At 38.8% G+C, this 27,531-nt stretch overlaps 1 protein-coding gene across 1 annotated transcript in view; it reads right to left on the reverse strand.

Annotated features, from left to right (window-relative positions):
- Positions 1-26,733, reverse strand: part of b3glcta (beta 3-glucosyltransferase a) — a 73,480-nt gene extending 46,747 nt beyond the window's left edge. The window contains exon 1 of the mRNA XM_038294345.1: positions 26,690-26,733. Coding sequence (XP_038150273.1) covers positions 26,690-26,717 — 28 coding nt within the window. The 5' untranslated portion in view covers positions 26,718-26,733. The remainder of the gene's footprint in view (positions 1-26,689) is intronic.
- Between the last annotated feature and the right edge of the window lie 798 nt (positions 26,734-27,531).

Genomic DNA, 27,531 nt, shown 5'->3' on the forward strand with positions numbered 1-27,531 from the left:
TTGATTTATGTTCAAAACAATCAATATATTTGATATGGATTCGTTATGAAGCAGAAAAAATATATTTTGTTCATTTCAAATTATTTACTGATTAAAAAATTTAATTTTGGCTTACATAGGTGTCCAGCCCCCTTTTAATCTAATAGTACTTAGTAAAATTTAGTGTAACCAACTGCTAGTGGACCAAACATGGCCAAATATACTGGCAGGCTGCTAAAGATACGCATGGTCAGAGAAGCAGCTCTTCAGCATAAGAAGATCCAATGCTTGGATGATAGTATGCAGTCCACATAACTTTTTTGTCAAACACCTGACCCTTCTGCATCATTAGGAAAGCCATTATAAAAAGAAATCAATGAAAAGTTGTGAAACTAAACACATTTAAGAAGATGTTCTGCTTAAATAATACATAAACAACAATTAAACTTTTTTTGGCCAAATTGAAAAATATAACGAAGGAAATTTTTTTATATCACCCTGAAGACACCCGCACTGCAGCATTATGTTGTGGGGATGCTGCTTTTCAGCAGGAAAATAAGAGCTTTTAGGCGGATGTAATTGATTAAATCAAGCTTGAAAACCTGTAAGACGCCTCAAAACATGCAACTTTTGGGCAGTTGTTAAACTGCCAAGATGAAGGCAGGGTGACAAAGCTTGCAACAAATTCTGCGAGCACAGATGTGATTTTTTTTTTTTTTTGTCACATTGGCTGCATAGAGGCTCCCGCTACGCGTTGGGCGACTAGATGTCCTGATTTGTGTGTGACCGTGCCTTAGTTTTTACTTCTACCACAATTTCCCATAAATTGATCAAATCTCCTGCATTTGACTAGGTAAAATTCTGAAAAAAAAAAAAAAAAAAAAGGTTCTTTATTAAAGAAAAGAAAGGTGTGCAGTCATCATAAGAGGACTGCACAGCGGTTGACTAATTTCTTCTCAAAAATCTGCAGTTCCTTGCCCATGTGGGATTTTTTTGCACTGTGTTTAATGAACTCAAGGGTGAAACTACTTTAACATATTTGTGAGAATGATTTTTTTGCTTTTCTCTTGGCATCCAATGTGATGCAATAGTCTACCTTGTTCAGAGCTACAACATTTGTAGGGAGTGCCACATCCTCATTTAATCCACTTTTCCTTAGGATCGAACACTAAATTGTGTCAGGTGTGTTGTGGCTTTTACAATGACCTTAAGCAACCACAGATTTAAAGCAGAATGGTTTAGATTGAAGCATATTCTTTAGTTGAAATAGTTAAAATCATGAACTCAACCCAGCCTGTAATCAGTGGGCTGCGAGTAAGACCCTGTCTGTCTGTCATCTCTATGGGGGACACACTTCACCCACCTTCCCTATTGTTGATGGTCAGAAAATGGCAGCTCTTCTTATGTCAGGCTGCTCAAGGGCAGCTGTGGCAACAATGCATCTTACCACCTATAGTGTGGGAATGTGTGTAAAGGGGTAAATGATTGATTGTAGTGTGGAGCCCTTTGGTGTCCTTGGGCTTAATAGAAGCACTATAAAAGTGCAAGCCATTTACCACTTAATATCTTTATAAAGATGCTCTCTATTCAGTACTATCTATCATGAAATTGAGAAAAAATGATCAGTTTCTAGATGTGATCATATAACAAAAAGATATAAAGGTTTAGACATGATAAAAGCTGTTTTAACAAACATATCTACTAGGGAATTGAACAGAAAAGCAGGAAGTAACACTTGTTACTTGAAAGTTGTCTGTTTTTTTTTCTTTTTGCAGTTAAACTCTATTTTGAAAAGGTTGGTTAGAAAATGAGAAAAAGCTTAAAGGTTTTGTAATACTTTTCCAAAGAACTGAAGTAGTTGTGTTAAAATGGACAGCAATTTCAACAGAACACAACAAGTCTAAAATAGATGTGGAAGAACTGGTCAGAGCAAGGATTAACAATGGCAAGATGAAAAGGATTAACTGCAGCTATATCACAGTTATTGTCCTCCTAACACCACAGGTTCAGTTATCAGGGAAAAGGGTCCTAGACAGATACACTATATTGCCAAAAGTATTTGCTCACCTGCCTTGACTCACATATGAGCTTAAGTGACATCCCGTTCCTAATCCATAGGGTTCAATATGACGTCGGTCCACCCTTTGCAGCTAGAACAGCTTCAACTCTTCTGGGAAGGCTGTCCACAAGGTTTAGGAGTGTGTTTATGGGAATTTTTGACCATTCTTCCAGAAGCGCATTTGTGAGGTCGCACACTGATGTTGGACGAGAAGGCCTGGCTCTCAGTCTCCGCTCTAATTCATCCCAAAGGTGTTCTATCGGGTTGAGGTCAGGACTCTGTGCAGGCCAGTCAAGTTCATCCACACCAGACTCTGTCATCCATGTCTTTATGGACCTTGCTTTGTGCACTGGTGCACAGTCATGTTGGAAGAGGAAGGGGCCAGCTCCAAACTGTTCCCACAAAGTTGGGAGCATGGAATTGTCCAAAATGTCTTGGGATGCTGAAGCATTCAGAGTTCCTTTCACTGGAACTAAGGGGCCAAGCCCAGCTCCTGAAAAACAACCCCACACCATAATCCCCCCTCCACCAAACTTTACACTTGGCACAATGCAGTCAGACAAGTACCGTTCTCCTGGCAACCGCCAAACCCAGACCCGTCCATCAGATTGCCAGATGGAGAAGCGCGATTCGTCACTCCAGAGAACGCGTCTCCACTGCTCTAGAGTCCAGTGGCGGCGTGCTTTACACCACCGCATCCGACGCTTTGCATTGCACTTGGTGATGTATGGCTTGGATGCAGCTGCTCGACCATGGAAACCCATTCCATGAAGCTCTCTGCGCACTGTTCTTGAGCTAATCTGAAGGCCACATGAAGTTTGGAGGTCTGTAGTGATTGACTCTGCAGAAAGTTGGCGACCTCTTCGCACTATGCGCGTCAGCATCCGCTGACCCCGCTCCGTCAGTTTACGTGGCCTACCACTTCGTGGCTGAGTTGCTGTCGTTCCCAAACACTTCCATTTTCTTATAATACAGCTGACAGTTGACTGTGGAATATTTAGGAGCGAGGAAATTTCACGACTGGATTTGTTGCACAGGTGGCATCCTATCACAGTTCCACGCTGGAATTCACTGAGCTCCTGAGAGCGACCCATTCTTTCACAAATGTTTGTAAAAACAGTCTGCATGCCTAGGTGCTTGAATTTATACACCTGTGGCCATGGAAGTGATTGGAACACCTGATTCCAATAATTTGGATGGGTGAGCAAATACTTTTGGCAATATAGTGTATGTCACAGCACAATATCTACACCAGAGCCTATATTTATAATAAAGGACTGGTGAGAGTGGAACATCCTTATCTAGCTAATAACAACAATCCAACTGATCCCTAGGGTTTAGGAAATTGAGACATTATTTAGTAAATCTCAGCATGTCCATCTCCCATTACATCCAGCCTCAAATGCTGATGATAATGGGAACACCATAACATCTCATCTAAATGTCCTTTTGCTTTTTCTGCTAAAAGAAGTTACTGTATTACAGCTTGTGTTTGCATTCAGCCTCTAATGAAGAAGCCATTCTCAAAACCAAAGGTGAGGCTTCAGCCCCCCTGGTGTTGCAGAGTACAGCAAAAGCAGCTAAAAGACAGTAGAGCAAAATCAGATAAACACTTTGCCAATTTCACAGTGAGTAGATAATACATACATTGCGTCAAACCACAGCAGAAAGGGAGGTAAAAAAAGAAACTAATTAAAACTGAATTCACTGGCCTTGACTTCCTACTAATGGCTTTCGATTAATCATCAAACTAAGAGGAGAAAAAGGGGAAAGGGAAAAATCCTGTTATGGTGCCCTTCTTCCTCCATCTCTATCATTCCTGTGTCCTTCTGCTCGTTCAAAGTAACCTTTGTGAAACATATTGATTGAGGTTATTTAAATTAAAAAAGAGACTATGCAGTAAATACCTGAAAAGGTGAAGGCTAGGTTTCAGTACGAAAAGAAATATGGATTGCAGCACTACCGGCTGAAGGCTCACTAAAGAATGATGACGTTGTTTCTAAAGTAAGACTACAGTACAGTGACACATGTGCTGTTGTAGAGAACATGTGGCTCAAAAGTGAGTTGCTTGTGTTGAGATTTAACAAACACTCTTCTTAGCAAGAACTACAGGTTTGCTCTACTTGTTAATGAGTTAATTAGAACAACATGTTTTGTATAAACATTTATGTGTATTAACAATGAATATTGTAATCCAATCTACAAGATGAGGTTAAGGTACCTTGTGAAATATTAGGTTCCTGTCGGGCTGTTTCAAAGTTTGTCAGCTTACAAATCATAGATTTAATTGTATATTGTTACAACTTTTTTTTTTTTTTTTTTTACAGTGTCCTGTCTGGCAAGGTGGCAATAAGAATAATTGTCTTGATGCCAAAAGGAGCCCAACAGATTTTACTTTCACAAGTGTAGCTCCACTTGTTTCATGTATATAAATTGCTTTATTATAATTATGCAGGGAGTTTCACAGTTCATATGGACACTGCAATTTAAGTAGAGCAGAAAAACAGAAGAAGAAGAAGGAAAAAGAAAAAGAAAAAAAAGGACAAAAGATGAAAGAAAGAGGAGATAGGAAGGAGACAATGACAAAACATTTTCAGTCTGCTTCATCACCTGCAATGAGATGAAAAAAAAAGAACAGCACAACCAAAAGACATGGTACGAGATATACAATAAAGCAAACACCTTGAAACTATCGCTAAAGTAATATTATTAAGTCTGACATGTACTCTGTGTTACCTGAAGATATGAATGTGGGGTTTCTGTTTGGAAGTGAATCTCTAAGTACCTGAAGCCTAGCACCTGTAGTTGTTTGTGAGGGTGAACTTGTGCATGTAAAGTTTTAACCATAGAAAAAATGCTCAATAGTGGTTGTGGAGAGCCGGAGAGGCACACCCCCCAGAGCACTGAGTCCAGCGCCGGGAGACCCAAACCCCCAGGAGCCCAAAAGCGCAGCCCCACCCCACAGCGCGCAACGATACACACCGCGCACAGAATCAGCCCGAGAGCAGAAAAGCCGCCCGGTGCAAAACCGCAAGAAGAGCAGACCGCAGCCGGCGCAACCACCCCCCCCCCCCAGCAGCCCGAGGGGCAGCACAAAGCCAGAGCGGAGCGAACCACGCCGCTCCCCCACCGGACGAAGCCAAAGCAGCACAGCCACGTCCGCCGCCCCCCCCCCCCCCCCCCCTGCCGCCCGCACCAGGCCCTGACACGCGGCCAGAGCAGCTCCGCCGCCCCGGCCCCCCAACATGCGCCGGCCATAGCCACTCCAAGCCCCCACCCGCCCCGCAGCCCCACCCGCCACGATCAGCGGGAACAGAGCAGCTCCGCCATGCGTCCAAGAGGGAAAACCCACCCGAATACCCAGCCAGCGCAGCCAGCCCGCCCAAACCGGCCCCCCAACACCACCCCCGCCGGAGCCGCCCGGACCCCCACACACCAGCGGCGCGCCGCCAGCAGGACCCCCACCCAGCAGGCCCCCCACCCAGCAGGCCCGCCCGCCCCCCGAGAAAACAGACATGCCAAACCCCCCCAAAAAAGAAAAAAAAAAGAAAAAGGAGCCCCCACAATGCGACAGGGGACACCAGACACCGACCCGCCCGCAACCGCTCCCCCCCACCGAGGAAGAGAGAAAAAAAAACAAAAAATATAAATAAAAAATAAATAAATAAATAGGTAAATTAATTAATTAATTAATAATTTAATAATTACGATTAAAATAAATATGCAAGAGGAGAAGTGCGAGCGGAAAAACCGGAGCCCAAAACAGGACCCAAGACCCGCACCCCACCATGCCGTGCAGCTAACCCCCCCCCCCCCGAAAATCCCCGAACAACAGCCAGCCCCACCCCGAAGCGGATCCAGTCCCAGGCCCCAGGGATCCGAGGCCCCAAGGGCACCCGATCCCCAGACAGGAGCCCCAGCAAAGCCCCGGCCGGCCGGGGCCAGCGGAGAGGCCGCCAGGAATGAGCCAGCAGTCCCCCGGGCATCCACCCCCAGACCCCGAGCTCCACCAGTGCACCGGTGAGCCCCGACGCCAGCCAGCGGAGGGAGAGCAGGACGGGGGGAATGGGCTCCGCACTTAGCGGAGACTTGAGATGTATTTGGGAGAGGGTGCGGTTGAGACCCCAACCTGGGAGAAAAAAAAAAATAAAATAAATAAACACACCATCTCAGTCATGCCTTCCCTCCCTAGTGCCCCCACTCGTACCACAAAAAAAAAAAAAAAAAAAAAAAATTGAATAAAATAATAATAATAATAAATAAAGAAAATAACAACGCGAACACACATTCACACATAACACTCACATCCAATAATACCAGGACCAAAAAGCCGGTGACACCGGTGGTTGGTCCCGGGACTATCGGATGACCCCATAAGTGAACCTAAAATCCGGATGTGAGGGGAGGGGAGCGGCGACACCGCCACACCAACCCATCTCTTTCCTGCTTCAAGCCCGGCCCCCCACCCCGCACACGGACCGGACCACCCCCAGCAAGAGCCCCCCCCGGGACAGGGGCCCACCCATCCCGTGCCGGCCACCCAACCAGAACCGCCCCCCCGCCCCCCGAAAAAAAAACAAAAAAAAAAAAACGCTTCAACCAGGCACTTCATGCCCCTCCATCCAACCTTCTTTGGGGAGAGCAGAGGTGACAGCCCCGCCACCGGCAGGCCACCTAGGCCCCGCAGCCAGCCCCAGCCAAAACCACGGACCAGGTGGCCTGCTCTTCCTCCAGGCCCCAGACTCCAGGCAGCAGTCGGAGAACAGGGGTGTGAGAAGACCCCGATCCTCACTGCGCCCGCTCGAATGTGGTGTTGTTGCGTGTTGCTCTCAGATGCAATTAAAACTGGGAGTACCATATTGTTACAACTTAATGTACGAAGACATGAAAGAGGATAATTGTCAGGGGACAGAAAATACATGGTTTGAAAAATAGCTGTGTAGCTGTGTAGGCTTTCTACCCTCCTGAAATCATAATATCTTAGGTAACTTTTTTTTGTTCACTTTAAGAAAGGCTTTTTAGAGGAACACACTTTGCAAAAAAAAACAAATTAAATGTCTTCACAAGAGGAAGTTTTCAAATTTTATGTAATGTTGGTTTAAACAATGGTTGTAAAACAGCATGTTTTGAAAAGTTCGAGAACATGTTAAAATTCATTCATTAAACGGCAAGGCAGGAGGTTTATATATAAAGCTCATTTCAGGAGCAAGACAATTCAAAGTGCTGTTTACAAACCAAGGACAAATAGGACTGGTTATGGGCTTCAGGAATTTATTTAATCTACAAGAGCCTTTGTTAATAAAATGATGCAGGAATAAAGCAGAACAGGAGTGATTAAGAGAACCAGATAGATTTTGCCATTCATCGATCTAATGCTATCAACACATCAAAGAAGTTTGTTGCTCATTGCTTTTAAACGTTGCAGGTGCAGCACCTGAAGATAAAACAGCACTGATTTTTTTATTTAATTTGCAAATATATTAAGTTTTGTTAAAGTGCAGAAACATATTTGGCTCTTGCTTTATTTTACCATTCCATTTAAGTAGGACATAAGCTCTCAAAGATAGAGGCTGTGTACTTCAGCTTTCTTCCATAGTTGTTCTACCCTTCCCTGTAAGCTAATTTCTCTTTGTATTTCTTTTTTTACAAAAACAAATCCATTTTCCCCTTTAAAACAAGCATGCTTAGATGATGCAATCAACTGGTTTTCCTTAGATAGAAAACTTTGAATCAATTGTATTGAATGAACTGTAGAGTGCCTTGAGATGACGTGTTGTGAATTGGCGCTATAGAAATACATTGAATTGTATTGAATAAAAATTATAGTTGTGGAAGATAAGAAGTCAATACAATACAGTACATAAAAAAATGTAGCAGCAGGGCCAAGAGGGTATACAGAAAAAACAAAACAAAAAACAACTGTAGAAATATTACTAGAGCCAACCTTTATCATTTGCTTCTCTAATGAAAAATAACTTTTAAGGTTGCACACCTCTACATTTACGTCTGTCCTCAAACACTGTTTAAAAATATCTTCCCTCAAATGTTAATGATGAAGGGGTTGAAAAAACCCTTTACCTCAAATAATATCTCTATAGCCTGCAAATGACACTTGCTTCATTCTTCATATGTGTCGAAATATGCTGAACACCACCAGGGGCGTGCATACATAGACACTAGGTGGTGCTAAAGCACTAGGAAGTTTGCCCTTTATCAACGAAAATGTCCTTTTGAAACTCTTTTTTTTTTATTATTATTATTATTATTAATATTTTACTGAGGTCGGTTTTGAAATTATCTTTTGAAAACCTGAGCCATTAAAAACGACTGAAACAATGCCCCGAAATGAGCCACCTCCTTGCGCACACCCGACCAGCCTATCTCTCTTCCTTTGCCACGTGAACTTGCGCGGTCGCCCGCAGGGCATGCCAGATGCGCAGCATCATAGCAGTTCAGTAAGCGTCTTCAGATAGCAGGAACGGTCGCTGAAAGGCTGCTTCTCCCGTGCCCCAGGTAATATACAGATCAAGCAAAATCATTTTGTTGTGCATTAAAATGTCTCATTCAGCAGCACCAAACAAGCATTTTTGCCGACTGGTCACCTGATAAACTAGTCAGGCTAGATCAAGTTTTACACTGTAGCCCAAGTCAATGACAGATAACGTGAGGACGACCACATAGGCTACAAATTTGCAATTGCAAATCTATGTGTTAAGACAAACGTTTTCTCTTGTATAGGTTTTGTCAGGCACCATAAATTAACACATTTTGGTCTCTTTATTTTCTTAATTGTATATTGATACAGCAGGGAAGCTCTATACCATCAATATCTACCAGGACAGGAGATGAGGAAGAGTTCGGGAAAGACACGGAGACAGAAAAAGACCAGGATGAGGGAGAACAGATGGATGAGGGAGAGCAGATGGGTGAGGGAAAACAGGGAGATGAGCCAGATGAAAGAAGAAGAAAGATGAGCAAGCGTACTACTTTAAAGTAGTACGCTTTAGTTTGTTCTATTGGTGGTGTGACTTTTTTCCATTGAAAAAGTCAAATTTCATTCAACATGCATATGTATTTTTTTTATAATTAAGTGTTCCACTTGCGCTAAAAAGTGCCCCCCCCTCCTGAGCACCTGCCCCCCAAAATGTCTGTGCACGCCTCTGAACACCAATTTTTTCTCATCCTGACCACACCCTGGCTTAACCCTCGCACCTCAGTCTCTTTGAAAGTTGTCTGCATTTGTTTCCTTGCTGTCTGTTTCTATTTTCATTTTATATCATGGTGAGTTTAGGGAAAGACTTGTTTTTGATTCAAAGGGTAAATTCAGCAGAATGACAGAACATGTTTTGCATCAGCTGGTCAAAATAAGATTGACAGCTAACACCTTTTTTAGTCACTTACAGGCTGCGGTGGGCAACCACCCCCTGGTTTAGAGGTGCAAACAATGAGAGCATCATGACATCTGACCTTGTTTTAATTGTCTTTACAACATTTCTTCTGTGTTCATGTGACTTGATGATTCTGTTTGTTCACTTTTGATCAATCACTAAGAAACCTCTGAGACCTTCAGAAAGGAGTGAAGTTAGACTGAGATAAATGACTGAAAGCTAGATTCTCATTAATAATTAGCTGACTGACAGCAATGTGCTTTATTAGATTTTAATTACAGGTATTTAAGTAAATGAGGCTCACAAATGCATGTCATACTTTTTAGAGCTTAACTAGTGAAGTTTTTCTCTAACTGCAAATTAAGGGAAACTTTATATGTATTTAATGTAAAATCCAATATTATAAATAGACAAAATGTGTGTCATGGCACAAATGTTTATGAACTTTCTTTGTAGATGGAACAGAGAGTTTTTTTTAGCTTTTAAGAGCAAAATTAGTTTATTTTTCATGGTTGACCGAACTAGAGAGTGTGACTCAAAAGTTTATGTGTCCCTGTTCAGGAAAACATAAATAAACCCACCTGGTGAAAAACATATGTCTGTATCAACCTTGAAATATATTGTAAAAATTAGAATGATAAGAACTCTCCTTCCCTTTGTTATTATTTGATGCTGTTCTTAAGTTCAGAGACTAATTCTCAACAGGTTATCACCGTCTGGCTCATGTTGAGCTCTATATAAACATTCCACTTGTTCAGATGCTTACACAATTATACTGAAGAGAGAACCAGGAATAATCTACTAAAATATATTTTTTTATAGGTGACCATATGTAAAGAAAGACTTTATCTGCCAGTGGGGCAGAGTTGTCACATCTGACTCAAATCGATAGTGACATTTCCTTAGAGCAGATTCCAGATGTCACCGAGTGGAAGAAAAACTGTGAGGACCGACCTCTAGGTACTCCTGCTGCTCTGTCAAAGTCACAGAGTACGTACGTGTGTAGTTAACAGGTTTATTTTAGCTTACAGTATAAGCATGCACATGCAGCTAGAAACAGTAAACATACACATGCATCTCATTCCATCCCAGTTCAGAATTCTGCTTGAATAACGGCACGTCTCAGGGCAGAGAGGGGATCAGTAGAACAGTTTTCATGATAAATGCCTCTAGAAAGCTTGATGGATAAGATTCAGTGGATGGGGCCATTAGGCTGTTGTGGGAACAAATCAGGTCAAAAGCACGTTTTTGCAAGCACACTGGCAGAGATGTGAGAGGATGTCAATAGCTCATTTCCATAGATGGCAGCCCTATTCCCCATCCAGGAGTTGATTGTGCTGGTGCAAAAAACCTGATTCACTCCAATGCCTTACATGATTGGACTGCTGGAGACAAGCTGGCCCAGAATTATCTTTCTCCATAAAATGAAGATTCTATTTATTCCCACATGTCAAAAACAGTACAGGGGAGACACAATAAAACCACATATCTGAGAAGTAAATATTTAAAAAGTAATCTAAAAACATGCATTTACAAATATGTTTTAGAGTACATATTTGAAACATTAAATCTTTATGGGTGTTGAAAGTTTGATTTAGATTTAAAATGATTTATTTACACAACTACAACTGATCTTGTGTGGCACAAATCTATGGATCAAGTGATAAGTGCAATGATTTTCTTTCAGCCTCATTCTTCTGTTAATGCATACTTTTAATTGCCTCGCAAAAAGATCAATAGAGACTATAGTGTATTTAACTTTCAGCATGATGCAGAGAAATTAAAGTCAATATAATAAATATCCAATAATGCACACAGATCAAAATATCAGGGAGGAAGCAGACAAGAGTCTCAGCAAAATATATCAGTGAGGAGATAGAAAGATGGATGCAGAAGGCATACAAACAAGGAAAGGAAAAAACAATCTGAATAAGAAAGGCAGATTTGCAATGACTTAAGATTACACTCATATACACTATATGCACAATTGTTAGAAAATTTGTATTTTTCGAGGATCAATTGTATTTTCTAACAATTACAGTGCCTTCTGTCAATCAAATAAACATCAAACCTGAATATTTAAAGCTACAGTGTGTAATTTTCAGCGACATCTAGCGGTCAGACTACAGACCGCAGCAACATGAACATCTCCCCCCCACCGCTTCTCCCCCCCAACAGTACGGCGAGCGTTACGGGACAAAATTTCTTCTACGACGTCCACATCACCTACCCTCTCAAGTGATGAGGTTTGTTTACATAGATAATTTTACAGATAGTATTTCATTAGTCTGTGTAGGGTATAGATTTCATGTAGACTTAAGATAATAAATATACCCCTTATTTTTTCTACATCGTTGTGACGTCTTGGTGAGCTGCTTTGCATGGTGATATAAACAGACGAAGTAATTGTAGTCATTAGTTTAACAGCGAGATTGTGTTCGCTGGAAGAATATATATCCCCCGTTTACAGAGTCCAAGTCATTTTGGTGGCACGGGGGTTACAACGCGAGGGAGAGGGAGAGGACGAGGGCGAAGGCAGGGAGGCCGTGCAGCTAGGGCCAGGCGAGAGAGGGGAGCCAGCGGGGTGAGAGCAGAGGAGGAAAGGCTTGAAGATCTCCAAAGGAGCCGGAGAGAAGTAACCGAGGTATATATCCAGAAAATTATTTTACAGAAAATTACTGAATCATTACCTGTGAAACGTCAGGGACGTTGCTGAATAAGTATACTGGAGAGTAACAGCATCATCACGCAGCATGTTATTGTTTTAGACAGGTCTGAGCATCCTGTACTCCAAAAACTGCAGTGATATTAGACAATTGTGTGTGTAGGATTAATTACCTGTCCAAGAGAAAACTGGCAACTTGAGCGTCACTTTGAAAACCTTTTTCCTCCATCAGTGACTTCCATCGTGTAAATGCCGTGCCAATGTTGATCCGTGTTTTTTGCCGTTTCTTGTCACGCTTGCGTTTATTCTCGTCGTGTTTCCGCTTCTTAGATGACGGGGGTTCGGTGTCCGCCGCTTTTCGTTGTGATACAGAGTAGGCATGATCCTCCATTCGTCTGATGTTTGGCCACACAGTGCCAAACAGTTTGCAAAGTCACTCACGCCTGCCGCCTTGTTCACCTTTCTTGTTACTGAGGCGCAGTATACCTGCTTCTTCTTCTTCTTTGGTTTCAGGCAGACTAAACGCTTCTCAGGCATAATACTGCCATCTACTGTTCAGTACCGTCTCAGTTAATCTCTCTCAACTTGCCGTAGTTATTTTTGAGCGTCATGGGAGATCTCGCAATCGCTAGTTTGTTGCCTCTGCGCTTGCCGTAGCGCAAAGATGTCAGCCTCCATGGCTGCGAGACCCGCTCCTATGTAATTATAAATAACGAATTCTAAGGCAACGCAAATATTATGGTTAAAAGGCTGAGCTCATAGGTGATGATAAATAACATAGTTATGTATAATATATTAAATTTCTGACTTTATATGCCTGTAATTATTACACACTGTAGCTTTAAGAGAGTGAAAGTGAAATGTTGACTTTCTGAGGAGAATATCTATGTGTGCACAATCATTGCACAACTGTTATTAGGACTCAATTGAAAACAAAAATGTTCCCACCTCAATTTATTTTCATCCATTAAAAGAAAAATAATTTAAAAAAAATGTCTGTCAAATTTTAAGATGTTGATGTTCTGTTAATGATCAACTTTTTGTGAAGCAACAACCACAGCCTCCCAGACATTGTGCAGAATGTACTGTTTTCCTTAAGCGTATATCTCCAGTTTAAGAAGGGAACACAGGTTCTCAATAGGGTTTAGCTCAGGTGAGGAAGGGGGCCGTGTATCTATTTTTTCATCTTTAAGGCCTACACTAGCTAGCCACACATGGAGTACTACGATGCATACGATGGAGCATTGTCCAGCATAAAAACCATTTTAAGTACAAGTCCATCTTCAACCCTAAAAGGTTCAACTAGCTCATCTTTAATAACACCACCCCATACCAAAATTCTGCCTCCACCTTGCAGGCATCTGCTGCAAAGCGGAGCTCTTTGCCCATCACCAATCCAGCCACGGCCCTATCTATCTGGTAGTTCAAGAGTCACTCTGACCTTAACAGTCCATAAAACCTTTGGAAAATATGTCAGAAAATATTTCTTAGCCAAATCTTGACATTTTAACTTATGTCTCTTGTCCAGTGGTGGTCCGGTTTCAGCCCTCCTTACCATGGCCATGTTTCAGGGCACTGAACACCTTGTACTTCTTTGTACTCTATGTAGGTCTCAGTTCTGGAGTATGACAGCACTGTAGGACAATGGATTTCTGCTAGTTTCATGTTTAATTCTTCTGAAATCTTTCGCAGTTAATTTGTCTTTTTTTCCAAGTAATTTCTTGTGACCTTGTTGACTATTTGCAGCAACACGTTTGATGGATCTTTGATCACGTAATAAACCAGCGACCTGTGCAGGGTGTACCCTGCCTTTAGCCATAGGCTGCTGTAGATAGGCACCAGTACCCCTGGCACCCCCAGCTGGGATAAGCGTGACAGAAAAATGGATGAGTGGATGATCACACCCAATATCTTGGCAATTTCAAAAGGGTTGCATCACTGAAAGTCCTTACACTTTTGGACTTTTCAGGGTCACTTAAATCTGTGTTCTAGTCCATTTTGCCTGAGACAAAGAAGCAGCCTAATAATTATATATACCTTGAGATAGGGGGTTCATCTCCTTAGGCCCGGCCTTCCCTCATTACAAAGATATACATCACCTGATTTGCTTATATCCTATTTGTATTCTAGTTTATATAGCAGGGAGTTGAAAAAGAATGAGGGTATGGTCAAAAATAAAACTTGCCTAACAATTGGGCACACAGTATAATATATAGAAGTTGTAAAAATACAGCAGAGGATATATTGAAAAGAGCTGTCTCCCACCCAAAAATAATTTGATTTAGTTAAGGTTCTCTAGAGTTCAGAACTTCTCGTCTGAATATTTTCAAGACTAATGAATGCTGAACTCAACCTTGGACCCTTTCTTAGCATCAATAATTCAGGAACTCCAGGCAATTAGTTCTTAACAGATTCCAGGTTTTGCCTATGAAGCCCATTTATTACTCCTGGATGAGATGAAAGAGTGTCAGTAATGCTTTAAATAATGATTTTTTTTTCAAAAAGGAATTAATGTATGTACAATGGTTCTCATGCTATGTGTTACCAGTAGGGCTAAAGCAATTACTAAAATATTCGCAACTTTACCTAGATTGATTGACACAGACTCAAAAACATGTCATTGCTAAAAGAATAAAGTACTTACAGTGGGAGTTAAGAAGTGTAGATAGATAGATAGATAGATAGATAGATAGATAGATAGATAGATAGATAGATAGATAGATAGATAGATAGATAGATAGATAGATAGATAGATAGATAGATAGATAGATAGATAGATAGATAGATAGATAGATAGATAGATAGATAGATAGATAGATAGATAGATAGATAGATAGATAGATAGATAGATAGATAGATGTAGACTGCTCAGAGTAATAGAGGGAACATTTAAATCTTATATCTTAGTTTTGAATTATTTAAATATTCTCTTTGAATACCTTGTGACGCACAAAGTTAAATGTTCTGACAACAAAATCCAGAATGGAAATAAAATTCATTAACCAAAAGAGGCCTAGATTGGAAGTCACACACATAATTAAGTGGAAATACACTCTACAGGCTGATCCAACTACTGATGTAATGTCTTTATAACAGGTTTAAAATGAGGCTCAGGAATGTGTGTGGCCTCCATGTGCCTGTAAGACCTCCCTACAGAGCCTGGGCATGCTCCTGATGAGGTGGTGGATGGTATGTGGAGGAATCTTCTCCCAGACCTGGACTAAATAATCCACCAACTCCTGGACAGTCTGTGATGCAAGTTGACATTGGTAGATGGATTGAGACATGGTGTCCCATATGTGCTCAATCAGGCCTGGGGAATGGGCAGGTCAATCCATAGCTTCAATGCCTTCATCTCACAGGAACTGCTGACACACTCGAGCAACATGATGTCTAGCATTGTCCTGCAATAGGAGGAACCATGGGCCAACCTCAACAGCATATTGCCTTACAAGGGATCTGAAGATCTCCTCTCAGTACCTAATGGCAGTCATCCTACCTCTGGCGAGCACATGGAGGGCTGTGCGGCCCCTCCAACAAAATGCCACCCCACACCATTACTGACACACTGCCAAACTGGTCATGCTGAAGGATGTTGCAGACAGCAGATAACTCTCTGCTATGTCTCCAGACTCTGTCATGTCTGTCACTGTGCTCAGTGTAAATCTGCTTTCATCTATGAGGAGCACAGGACAACAGTGGTGAATTTGACAATCCTGGTGTTCTCTGGGAAATGCCAAGTATGCTGCACAGAATCCCTCCTTTATTGAGTGCTTAGTGTCAATAATTGCCACCTTGTCAATTCCATTGTAACAACAGCATGTGAAATGGCAGCAGTCTTGATTTCTAAGTGGACTGTTAGATTTCAAAGAAGTTTGATGTAATTGAAGTTACATTGTGCTGTTTATGTGTTCTCTTTTTTTTTTGATAGTCATATATATATATATATATATATATATACACACACACACACACACACACACACACACACAGGACACCCCAGGTTCAAATGTAAGCCACCTCCCAAGGTGGTGGAGAATGACAGAGCTAATATCGTGTGGGACTTCAGATACAAACAGAAAAATTGAAAGTGGCCAACGTATTAACCAAACATTATAATTATTGATAAGCAGCAGAAGACGGCAGCAGAGATTGATGTGGCAGTCCAAAAGGATGGAAACGTCAGCAAAAAAGAACATGACAAATCTGCACAGACGATGACATACACACACAAAATAGATATCATAAAACATGTATGTTATGTGCAGCAATACTATGGCCTAACCCAGACCTTCAACCTTACCCTGACCATTACCAATATACCTAACCTAAACGCAAGGGACCAGTTGACAGATCCCCATAAGCACCTGAAAGTCCCCAAAATGTATCACACATAAATATAAATATATGTGTATTTCATAAGCTGAGCCTCACAAAGTGGGACGAACTAAAATGAATTTAAAGAGCACCTTCTTAGACAACGTTTCCAACTCAAATGAAAACTTAAAAAAGCAAAACAAGAGGACAAACATAACAGCCATTAATTCTGTTTGGTATTCTCAAACAGAATTTGTTGCCGCACTGTTTACATTTTATTAATACGACATTTACTGTCCCAGCTTTGTACCTGCCGGTATTTTTGTTAAAAACATTTATATGACGGGTCTTTTCGGCTGTTCCCTTATTCAGGGGCTCCCATAGCTAGTCAGGAGGATTTGCTCATAGACTTGGAAAAGTCTTTATGTGGGAAGCTCTTCCTGATGGAAGCGCAGCAGTAAGACTTAAACCACTTTGTCAGTGGGGCTTTGGATAAAAAGCCCCAATGACACTGGATAAAAATCAAAGCTCAATGAAGAACGTGAAAGAGGCTGGAAGGTGAACTTAAGTGCTCGTGGTCATCGCAGCACTGGGGAATTAAGCCCCACACTAGAGAACTGTCTCCAACCGATACCTGGAAAAACTTCAGATATCAGATTATACTGATACTGCACTCGGGACTCTGATAGAGGACGGTAAAAAAGCTCCTTTAAAAGAGGAGCTTAAACAGAAGAAGCCACCCACCCCTAGGCATTTTCTTTAATGAATTTATTGTCACAGAAGATTGCCACAGTTGTTTTACAATTTTTTACTGAGGGAAGCGAGATAAAAGTCCCTGCTTTTCATACATTATGATATATATTTAATTTAGTGTGACAATGAAAATAAAAAAAAATTAACTGCTCAAGATAATTTTATTTTATGAAACCAATTTTCTTTTCTCATTGTTATTCTTATTTCTATTAAGCAAATGATTGACTGGTAAAGAGATTGCTGTATGAGGACAATTTGCAGATTTTTGTTTTGAAAGGACATTACAAAATATACAAAAGTGTACAAAATAATACAAATATAACTGTTACAATCTGGTTTGGAGGCTTTTCCCCCCATCTGCTATAAATTTGGTAGATAATTTCAAACGAAAAGCAATGCCATGTTTTAATCAGCACAATTAAGAGCTTGTATGGTTGGAGTTCTTTGTATATTTGAATGGTCCTTAAAATAACACGGATAACAAGAAAGTAAAGTGATGTTGGTGTGTAAATACACATAAGTATTGTGGTACAATGCTGTAAGCTATCTCTTACAATTAAATATAGTACTCTCAGTTAATGGCAGTCAATGACTGTTGAGTTAGTTGCTTATGTGAACCTACAGTATGTTGACATTTGTTGTTGGGGAATGTATGGAGCAACCTTAAAGTTATACAAGTGTTATGAAGTTTATTTATAAATGTTAATTTACATAAGTATTGCTTTTTAGGTTATTTCATTAATCAAATAAATAATCAATAGATTAATCCATTACTGAAATGATCAATAACAGTAGCCCCAGTTACCAGTGCTTGTATTTATCAGCAAAGGTGGCATAGAGTTTGGCAAGTATATTTTACTAAAGCAATTAATCAGCCAGGGTCATTCAAGCTATAAATAGGGTAAGTTGAAATTGCAGTCAATGATTTGGCTCATCTCTAAATAGCATAGAGTCACAATGAGGAAATGGCTGTAAGGCTTCTGGAAAACTGTGAATACAAAAAAACAACTATTAACCATTTGACTGTTGGAATGAACTCGAAAGTTTGAAAATGTCAATGCCATTGGTACAAAATAAAAAAAATAAATAAATAAATAAAAACCTTTAAAATCTCCATTGCGTCTGCTTACTATTGCTTAGTTCTCCTCTTTCTTATAGATAAATAAAACTCTAGGTTATTTATTTCCCTGCACTGGCAACTTAAACCATGCCACACTCCATTGAGTGAAGTAGCATGGGTTTACTTCTAAGTGCCTGAACAGAAGGTTAGTGCAATTTCTTTTTCCTGGTTGTTGGAGGCTTTTCACCCCTCATCTGAAAGGCTTCTTCACTTCTGACATAAGAGTTTTAGGCCAATAATGCTTTTGGAGAGACATAAGCGCTTTGAGCATCTTTGAGGATTGTCTAAATGAAAAAAACAAACAAAACAAAACCCCTGATTACAAGTGCAACAGCATATGTGGTTTAGTGAAGTGAGGAGTGAACAGACCATTACACAAAGGAAACAAAGAAGTCAATTCAAAAGCATACTGTAATACGCAAATGAGCTGTCTCCTAAGTTCAAGATGAAGATGTCCTTTCAGAGAGACTTTAACAACTGTTCAAACCTTTATACATGCAAAATACACTCAGAGCCAGTATCTCAAATGAACCTCTGCATTTATGAGAAACAGACTTTCAATGACTTATAGAGTGACACCAGCTCAACTTGTTGGGGGAGTGTTGTGCTCTGAGAAGGTTTCAAATACCCGGTTCGCTCCTCACAGTCTCCACTCTGGGTTTCTGAGCAAAACCCTTAACCCCTGATTGCTCCCCGGGCGCCACACAATGACAGCCTACTGTCCATAAGGGGATGGGTGAAAATGCAAAGAACGGATTTCCCCATGAGGGATGATAAAGGGATTTACAACAAGCTCAACCAGTTTTCTTAAAAAGTATCAATATATTTATATTACATTTTAACCATAAACACTGATGCATTTTACACTGATGAACATTTAGAGAGTGAATGTTTGCCTTTTCCCATTTATAAGACTCAACAAATACAACACTTGTTTTCTTCCATGGTTTCCTCCATGTTTTGCTCCATCCACTTTTGTCACAGTTCTTGCTGCAAAGCTTGACATTCCCACCACCATTTTTAACTCTGTACATCGGTCCGTGTCTTGCTTCTCTATTACAAATAGCATTTTAGCACCGGGGCAATATTTTCAGGGTGATCTGCAATGTAAATTTTTCACCATGTATGTTTTGGTGGTTGGTAAAATGTCAGATTTTGGTTTTAACTCATCACCTTTGCTTGGATCCTCTACATAAGGCAAACTGTAAACTTGACTTCTTCACAAATATTATATATTTTACACAACAGCTATGGATCTCAGCAGCTGTGGCCATTGTGAATTCATTGATTAATTCTCTCCTTGGCCTGCCAGGCAAAATAGTTTAACAGCCATGTGTTGCTACTGTAGGTTTGCAGTTGTCCTATATGAGTCACATTTAGACAATGCTCTAAGCAATCTTAAGGGCTTGGGCTAAGAATTCAATTACCTCACATCTTTAAGAAAATGTATCAGTTTCCTTACATTTTAAAATCATTTCCCCACCATAATACAATACATTAAAATGTGTGATTGTAAGGTGACAAAGTCTGAAAAGAGAAGTAATATTGCTTTTCATGACAACACTTAGAGGCTCTATAAAAACAGAGGGAAAGCAACCACCAAAGTACCACTACAATGGATTACAAATTATGTTTTAGAGCTTTTGTGAGTGCCAGAATTTAATTTTTTTGTTTAAATTGCCCTATACGTAGCCAAAAACCATCTCATTTTAAAACAGACATTTTAAAGAGATAAAACAGTACACTCGAAATAGTTATTAGAACATTGAATCCATGATGCTGTATTGCTTTAGTTGAAAGGATTTTCAAGGCGTAAAGGCAGCATGGAAATCCAGCAAAATCCCCAGAGAACAGGAAAAGAAAAACAAACATAAAGCCATTGTGATCCCCTATGTTGCTGGAATATCTTTCTGCAGATTTAGAGAGGAGTGAAGGAAGTCATTTATGTCAAAAAAATAAATAAATCTCCAAACAGAGTAGCCTGCTTTAGGTAGCAGCTTTCGTGAACATACAGTATAGCATTAAATCTGAAGCCCAGTCAGTTCCAAACCAATGCACAACTTCCTGCATGTGACCGAATGAACCAGGCCTTCAGCAGCACAAAAGACACTCCATTGTTAGGGAAGTCCTGTCTGTATATGAATTCATATCAGACAAGCATAAAAGCTAGGAACCTCTCCCTCTCCAGCTTTGTTTATAGAAAACCTTTCAGATCAACCACTGTATAAAGCATTCTAGACTGCAAAAACCAAATCCCAGTTGTTTTTGAACTTTTTTTTTTACTGTCCTTGATGACCGCAAATCTTCAGCAGCATAACTGAAGTCCATATGCCGTCTGTAGCATAAAGACATTTAAATCTGCCTTTGTGAGTCAATTTATTGAATATGCTGTGAGAGGGTTATATTCTATAAGGCCCAGGGCACAATTGAAAAAGGTATGCATCTCAGCAGGTTCTAGCACTTATACCTGAAAAATAAGTCTTTTTAATTTTATTGCAGCTGGCTGAATGATTTCTTTTCCCCAGGCATTCAGGTAGAATATGGTCTCCAAGGCTGTTTTTTTTTTTCTTTACAGATTTGCTGAGATGAAACATGCTGCATTTTTAATAAGACTCCATGCAGCTGAATATAGAAAGATGAAAACTATTCCTTTTTTTGTGGAACACATTTCAAAGCAAAATGTAAAAATATCTCCTTACCATGATCATTCATGCTAATTTGTTTAATTTTACTTTTTTCAACAAGCTTTGGGTAAAATTTAACTAATCAAATAGTACAAAGGATACTACATGGAAAAGATTATGTGGTTTTTCCTCAATGGATGCAGAAGGTGCTGCTCTGCCTAGGTATCCACAAGAGCTTTCAACCAACTCATGCCCAGCAAATTTTTGCACTTTTTTGATCTTTCAAAAAGAACTGGTTAAAATGTATAAGTTCTCCCAATTTTTTTTGATTTCTAAAACTCCTGTGATAACTGAAAAAAAAAAAAAATATCACAAATATAATATAATATAATATATATATATATATATATATATATATATATATATATATATATATATATATATATATATATATATATATATATATATATATATATATATATATATAAATATATATAGCTGGATTAGATATGATTGATATCTGACATATAGAATTTAGTTAAGCCAAAATGTATTAACCAATGGCAGATTTAGGTTTATAATTTTCTTTTTTTATTATCTCAACATGTTTCTTTTGACTGAAAGCAATTGACAGCGCTGTCCTTTTTATTTTAGATTTAATAAAGATTTAAGTGTTGCTCTCTTCAGAACCAACTTTCAAAATTCAACACCACCCAAGTCACGGGCCAACATTGTAAAAAAAGAAGAAAATAAAAAAATTAATCTAAATAAGTCATTCTTTCTTAAAAATCAGTGCATTTCTTCTTGAATTTAGGAGGTAAGTGAGACACTTTAGTGATGGAACAAGACAATTTACATTTAGAATAAGACAAAACATTTGCATTGTCTTATTTCAAGTGCATCTAATTATCTTATTTTAAGAGTAAACATATGCATTCCATTGGCAAATTATCTTATTTTCCTAGTCAAATTAAGGGAAAATACACTTAATTAAACAAATTTTCACTTATTTTTAGGTTGGTTTTGCAGTGAACGTTTTTTGCATGTTTACATCAACAACCACTGGGCCATAGCAGCAAGTTGTGGAAGATTTTGAACCCTCCAAAGGTTAAAGGTTATATTAAAGCAACAAGGTCAGTGAGGTTAGGTAGAAAGGTTCCTGAGTTAGGTTTTGGGTAACAAGGCCATTGAGGTGTGTAGGGTTGGTTTCTTTTCAGCTCATTCCATCTGGTTTTGCAGTTAATCCTCTCTCAAATATTAGGCTGATGGCAAGGGGGCTTTCCAACTTGAAATAATTAGTCTAACATCATATATAGATATATAACTGGAACCATAGGAAACATTTAAAACGCGGTTTAACAGAGTATAAGGTTTGATTTTTGTAGTGGCAATATAATTCCACCGATTATCTACAAAAGTTTACATACATGTTGACGTGGAATCTATCTTAAATACAATATAACTTGAATAATTCTGGGATCAACCACATAACTGTAGTACACGTACATGTTAAATATATGATTGTCAGTTCAAAGTATTTTATATAACGTTTATTGCTTAAGTGTTCAATCATTTTTTGTTTGATGAAAATTAACATCCTAGACTTAAAACATCAGCTAAGAAACTTTACAAAAAAACAAGTTTATCCTTTGATTAATAGTGTTTATTTATTATTTACATTTATTTTCATTTTATTTATGCAATATGTTTTTTGGTTAACATTTACTTTATTCACACAGATAATGCCACTAAGACAAAGGAGGCTCACATTCTGAAGCAATAATAGGTATTTGAAAAAGATAATATATAGAAGTCTTTCTGTTTGTTTTGGTGCAAGAATCAATACATGATTAAGGGAATTACTTAAAAAATATGAATACAACAATAATGGTAAAGGAAAACTAAATTGTTGCTTCTATGAGTGGAAGTATGATGACACTGCGCACAATAACTATTAAGCATGTTTTTAATATTAAACTATTTCTGCTGACAGCAAAAATCAGGAAATTCTTATAATTATGCCAGCTTGATGCAATATCCAAGTTACTTGTGTAAATAAGTTTATGTATGTGAAAAAACTTAAAGTATTGTCTTTCTAGTGGAGAGAGTTTATTGAAGAAAAAAAAGTGCCATAGTGTCTTGTTAAACACAGCCTCTTCTATAACAAACAAGTTGGGTATTTCATTGGATAGTGATACTGTGAGTCAAAGGGAATTTTGCCTTTATTTTAGTCTTATCACATAAAAAACAATCTCAGCAGGATTTTTCTGCCCTATAACAAATAAAGTATCTATGAAAGTGTAAGAAATTGTAGCTCCAGCTTTCAGATGCCAGGCTGTTTGTATTTCCTCTCTGTGCTGAGGTGCCAAATGAGAGACTTAAGAAGTTGCTTTTGTCTCTGCTGTGACCTAGTTGAAGGAATGGGCAGTGGTTCAGAAAACAAAAGGTTTTTCTGGTGATTCTGTGGGGCTCCTAAAACATAATTGGTATGCCATGAGATCTTTTTTATTTCCTCCATTTGTAAAATTCCTTCTTGTGTCTAGTCAAGGCTGAAAGAGATTTATATGTGAAAAGTTAAAGAAACCCTAAGAAAAACATTTCAAATAAGGATTAAGGTAAAAGACTTGTATTATAATTTTCATGGTGTGATGTTTACCATTCAAATGTCACATAGGGTGTGTCTGAATGTCCACCCAGATCACTGTATAGGGCACTATATAGTGGTTATGTCATTTTAAATGAGTGTCCGAACGTCTAGTGGATGAATACGTAGCTGACACTAGACGAGCAAATATATCCCAGATTGCTTGGTGACACCTCTCCTCACAAAGAATCATTGGATTTGTTCTCTTGGTGGTAAATAACAAAGATGGCACAGACACCATGCGGGAAGGCGGAGTAACGTGACCAATAGGGAGCAAAAAGCAGTGATAATCATCTTCACTATGAAATCCACTCCGTTCTATATAGTAATTGAGTGATTTAAGGGTTAGAGCAGACGTTCGGACACAGCGATGGTCTTTCTTTGAATTCAGTGATTTTCTTTATGACCAAACCAAAATGTTTTGCATTAAAGCACATACTTTAAAAACTCTGTTAATATAAACAAGAAAACAAATTCCTTATAGCAGCGGATACTGATGTCAAATTTCAAATTCTTACAATCTTTTTAGTTATATATCAAGTTCTCACAGGCTAACTGAGACTGTGATAAGTTGAAAGCACAGATATTAAAATCCTGATATGAACAACCAGAAAGGACCATTCTTTTTTGTTATTGAGTAGTGGGAATGGAAGTTTAATTTTGGATATTTATTTATTTAAGGGTCCCCATTATTCTCTACGAGGCTCCATGCACTAACTTGAACAGGGAGAATTTGGATGTGTGGCAGGATTTCAGTCCGGGGAAGAGTAGTGTGTTACAGATGGTCTTCTTTAGGACTGTGGTCCCAGCTCTATTTCAGTCCTTCTGTTTAGCTCTGGGCTAATTGATCCCTCACTATCCTCATCATCATTGATTCTCTGTGAGGAAATCAAAGCATGGAGCCCAAGAACACAGAGATTCATTGTCATCTTAAAGTTTCTCAATTGTCTTATAATCAGAGATTATAATTCTGTTAATATTTTTGTGCAATTTAAGGCTGGTGATGATGCCAAACAAGTATGTTTAACAAAGGGAGTCAAGACATATACTAAAGCAAAAGTTTTACTTTTGTTTTATTCTCAAGGTATTTACATGATCCCTGCACAGCCTTCAAGAGCTGTTATAATTATACAGCTGAAATGATAGTACCTAAAAGTGCATTTTCCTTTTAGGCAATTACAGAAAAGCGAATGATGTGGAAACAATTAAACATGAAACAATGCATGATTTTGTGGTGGTATGGAGTTAAAAGACTTTGTGTTTATTTGCAGATACTTGGCAGCTGTAGAGAAACATGATGAGCATGCTAATACCATTTACACATTACCCTAAGGTGGGTAATGTGTAAATAAATAATTTTTTCAATGTCACTGCAGTTCAAGTTAATTGTTAAAACAAGTAATTTAATCTGATACGTGCACATTGGGCTATTTTATCGTATTAGGCTATATATTTAAATTTAGCTTTAATGTAAAAGTATCATAGGTGGATGTATAAAATATTAAACAAATATCATAAAATTCCAAGTTCACTTGAGAAATACCCAATAAGAGAACGTTGAAGACCATTTTAAAGACCAACCTCAGCTTTCAGAGATAGTGACACTTTAATGCAGTGACTAATTTGAAGTTTTTCCTAACAGGAAAGAACTCCGCCACTTGCCATTCCTCTCTATTTTTATCCTGAAAATCCTTCTCTTAGTGTCACTCTGCCACAAGTCACTAAAAAAGACATATCTGCATTCCACCTCTTTCTGTCTGTTACAGTGCTCTCACACATTGCACACACTATTTATGCAACAGATATGCTGCCTAATTTATACACTAGCAGTTATACAGTAGAACAGTATGACTAAATTTAGAAACTTCCATATGCAAAAAATATCTGATTTTAATGCACTTATTAGTTTGTTTTTCTCTTTAAGTAAAATCTTATCTAAAATCCATGCCCAGTTATAAACGATCATAGAGACCCAATACATTCAAGTTTTAACCAACACCAAATAACTTTTCTACCTTAAAAAAGTATTTTCATAACTAATTTCATTAAACATGACTTACAACTAGTTGAAAGACACCTCTGTTATGATCCCAAGTGGACTGTATGGCTTCCACCGCCACTAAGCAACTTTGAGGAGGGTGCAGTAACCCTGCAAGAAACTACAAATGTGCAGACTGCTGTATGGCTTATGTCCCTTGCCTCATTCGTAGTAAAGATGGAAGTCAATGCAACTTAACTTCACCGAGAGACGGTATATTCATGCAATTTGTGCAAGGCCATGACAGAGGTGATATTAAACTAGTTGCAAGTCGACATATAATCACAAAAATTATGAAAATATTTGATCAACGTTAAGTCACTTAGTAATGGTTTACCTACTGCTTCTACTTTTTAGCATACAAAAACTGTTGAGTCTTAGCAATTTACAACAATTAAAACATGTGTGAGACTAATGATATGCATATTATTTTCAGGACCTAAAGAAACTCCCTAAGCCCAGTCTTTGTCTTTCTCTTTAGTTAAACCCGTGATGGAGCATAGTATGATTGTACCCAGAAATATTTGGCTTGTTTAAGAAAATCCATAGGAGAGAAGGGGACATTCTAAATGTTGATGAGTTGGTGTAATACTGATAAAAAGCTGTGTTTTAACAAAATATTGAGCTGTGCTTTGAAGATTCAAAATATATTTAATTAAAAAAAATTTTTTGACTCAGACCTCATGTGCCCAACTTTAAATGACTTAGACTTCTGTTGAAAGCAATAAAAAAATAAAATCTTAGATGTCTAGTTGTAAGCTTGACAGAGTATTATTATGTGAAGCATCAAGCTCAAAGTGTACCCAGGCTGTCCCAAGAAGGTATTTGAGGGCTTAATGAAGGGACTGAAGCAAAAAGTTCCAGCTAACAAAAAGGTTAAGTCTGCAGTTCTCTAACAGGATATTGTGGTTCTAACACTATCCTTATTATCCTGGTATTCATATTAGCCCAAGACAGATTTCCTGCAGAAAAATTCAGATGTGTTACCCTTTTATTTATTTTTTTCTTTTCCAAGTAATTTACTTACATGTAATATTTTCATCTAGTTAACACTATGGTAAAGTACTAATTAAGGCTTAGTATTTGAACAAATAAGACTTACCCAGTTTATTGCTGCTTGGGACATGCATGCCTTCATGATTCTGAAAAGAAACGAAACAAGCCTTTTAATAATTAAGAAAACCATCTGCAATAATAACCTCCATAAATCCAGCTTTAACAACATAAAACTGGGTTATGTGAAAATGCAGGTTTTATGCTGAAGCTCCTCTTCCTTATCACTAATGAAGAATTAATGATACAAAGTATTGAATCCCCTATGGCTTATTTGCTGAAATAATGGGCAATACTCCACGTCATTAGTCCTTCCCTAATTGTGTGGGTTTTGTGCCTACATCATTTAAGCTCCAAGTATTCAGCTCAATTAAGGCACTGTTCCACCTTCAGAGCTGTCAGCACAAGCTGCAGGCCATGGAGCGATGACTAAATCAATCACCAGCTATCAAAACTTTGACAAACTGCTTTCACCTTCGCCTTTCAGACAAGATCGTTCAGTCCTGAGAGAAGGCGAGAATGCACAGGCTCCATCCAGAGCAAGAGCGGCACAGTATTAATAGATAATGATAAACCGGGTTTGATTTATGACTTCCTCTAGACTAACAATCATTTTACTGGTGGGCTGTTGGAGGCTTCACAGACCTTAACTAAGTCATAAATTCCCCCTTATAGGATGTAACACGGTGTTAAAAAGGTACCCCAACATTTTGATGATAGTGACTCCAACCAGCTTGTAAAAAGATTATCAATTTTCAAACTAAAAAAAAAAAATAATTAAATTATTTCATCCACTTGCAATTTATTTCTACTCCAGGCACGTTTCCTACCTCTCCTCATATTCAAATCTTGGATGTTTTGACATGCTCAAAATGAGACATGGAAACAATA

This window comes from Cyprinodon tularosa, unplaced genomic scaffold (assembly GCF_016077235.1).
Source record: "Cyprinodon tularosa strain WSP-4 unplaced genomic scaffold, ASM1607723v1 ctg34, whole genome shotgun sequence".
NCBI classification, from domain to species: Eukaryota; Metazoa; Chordata; class Actinopteri; order Cyprinodontiformes; family Cyprinodontidae; genus Cyprinodon; species Cyprinodon tularosa.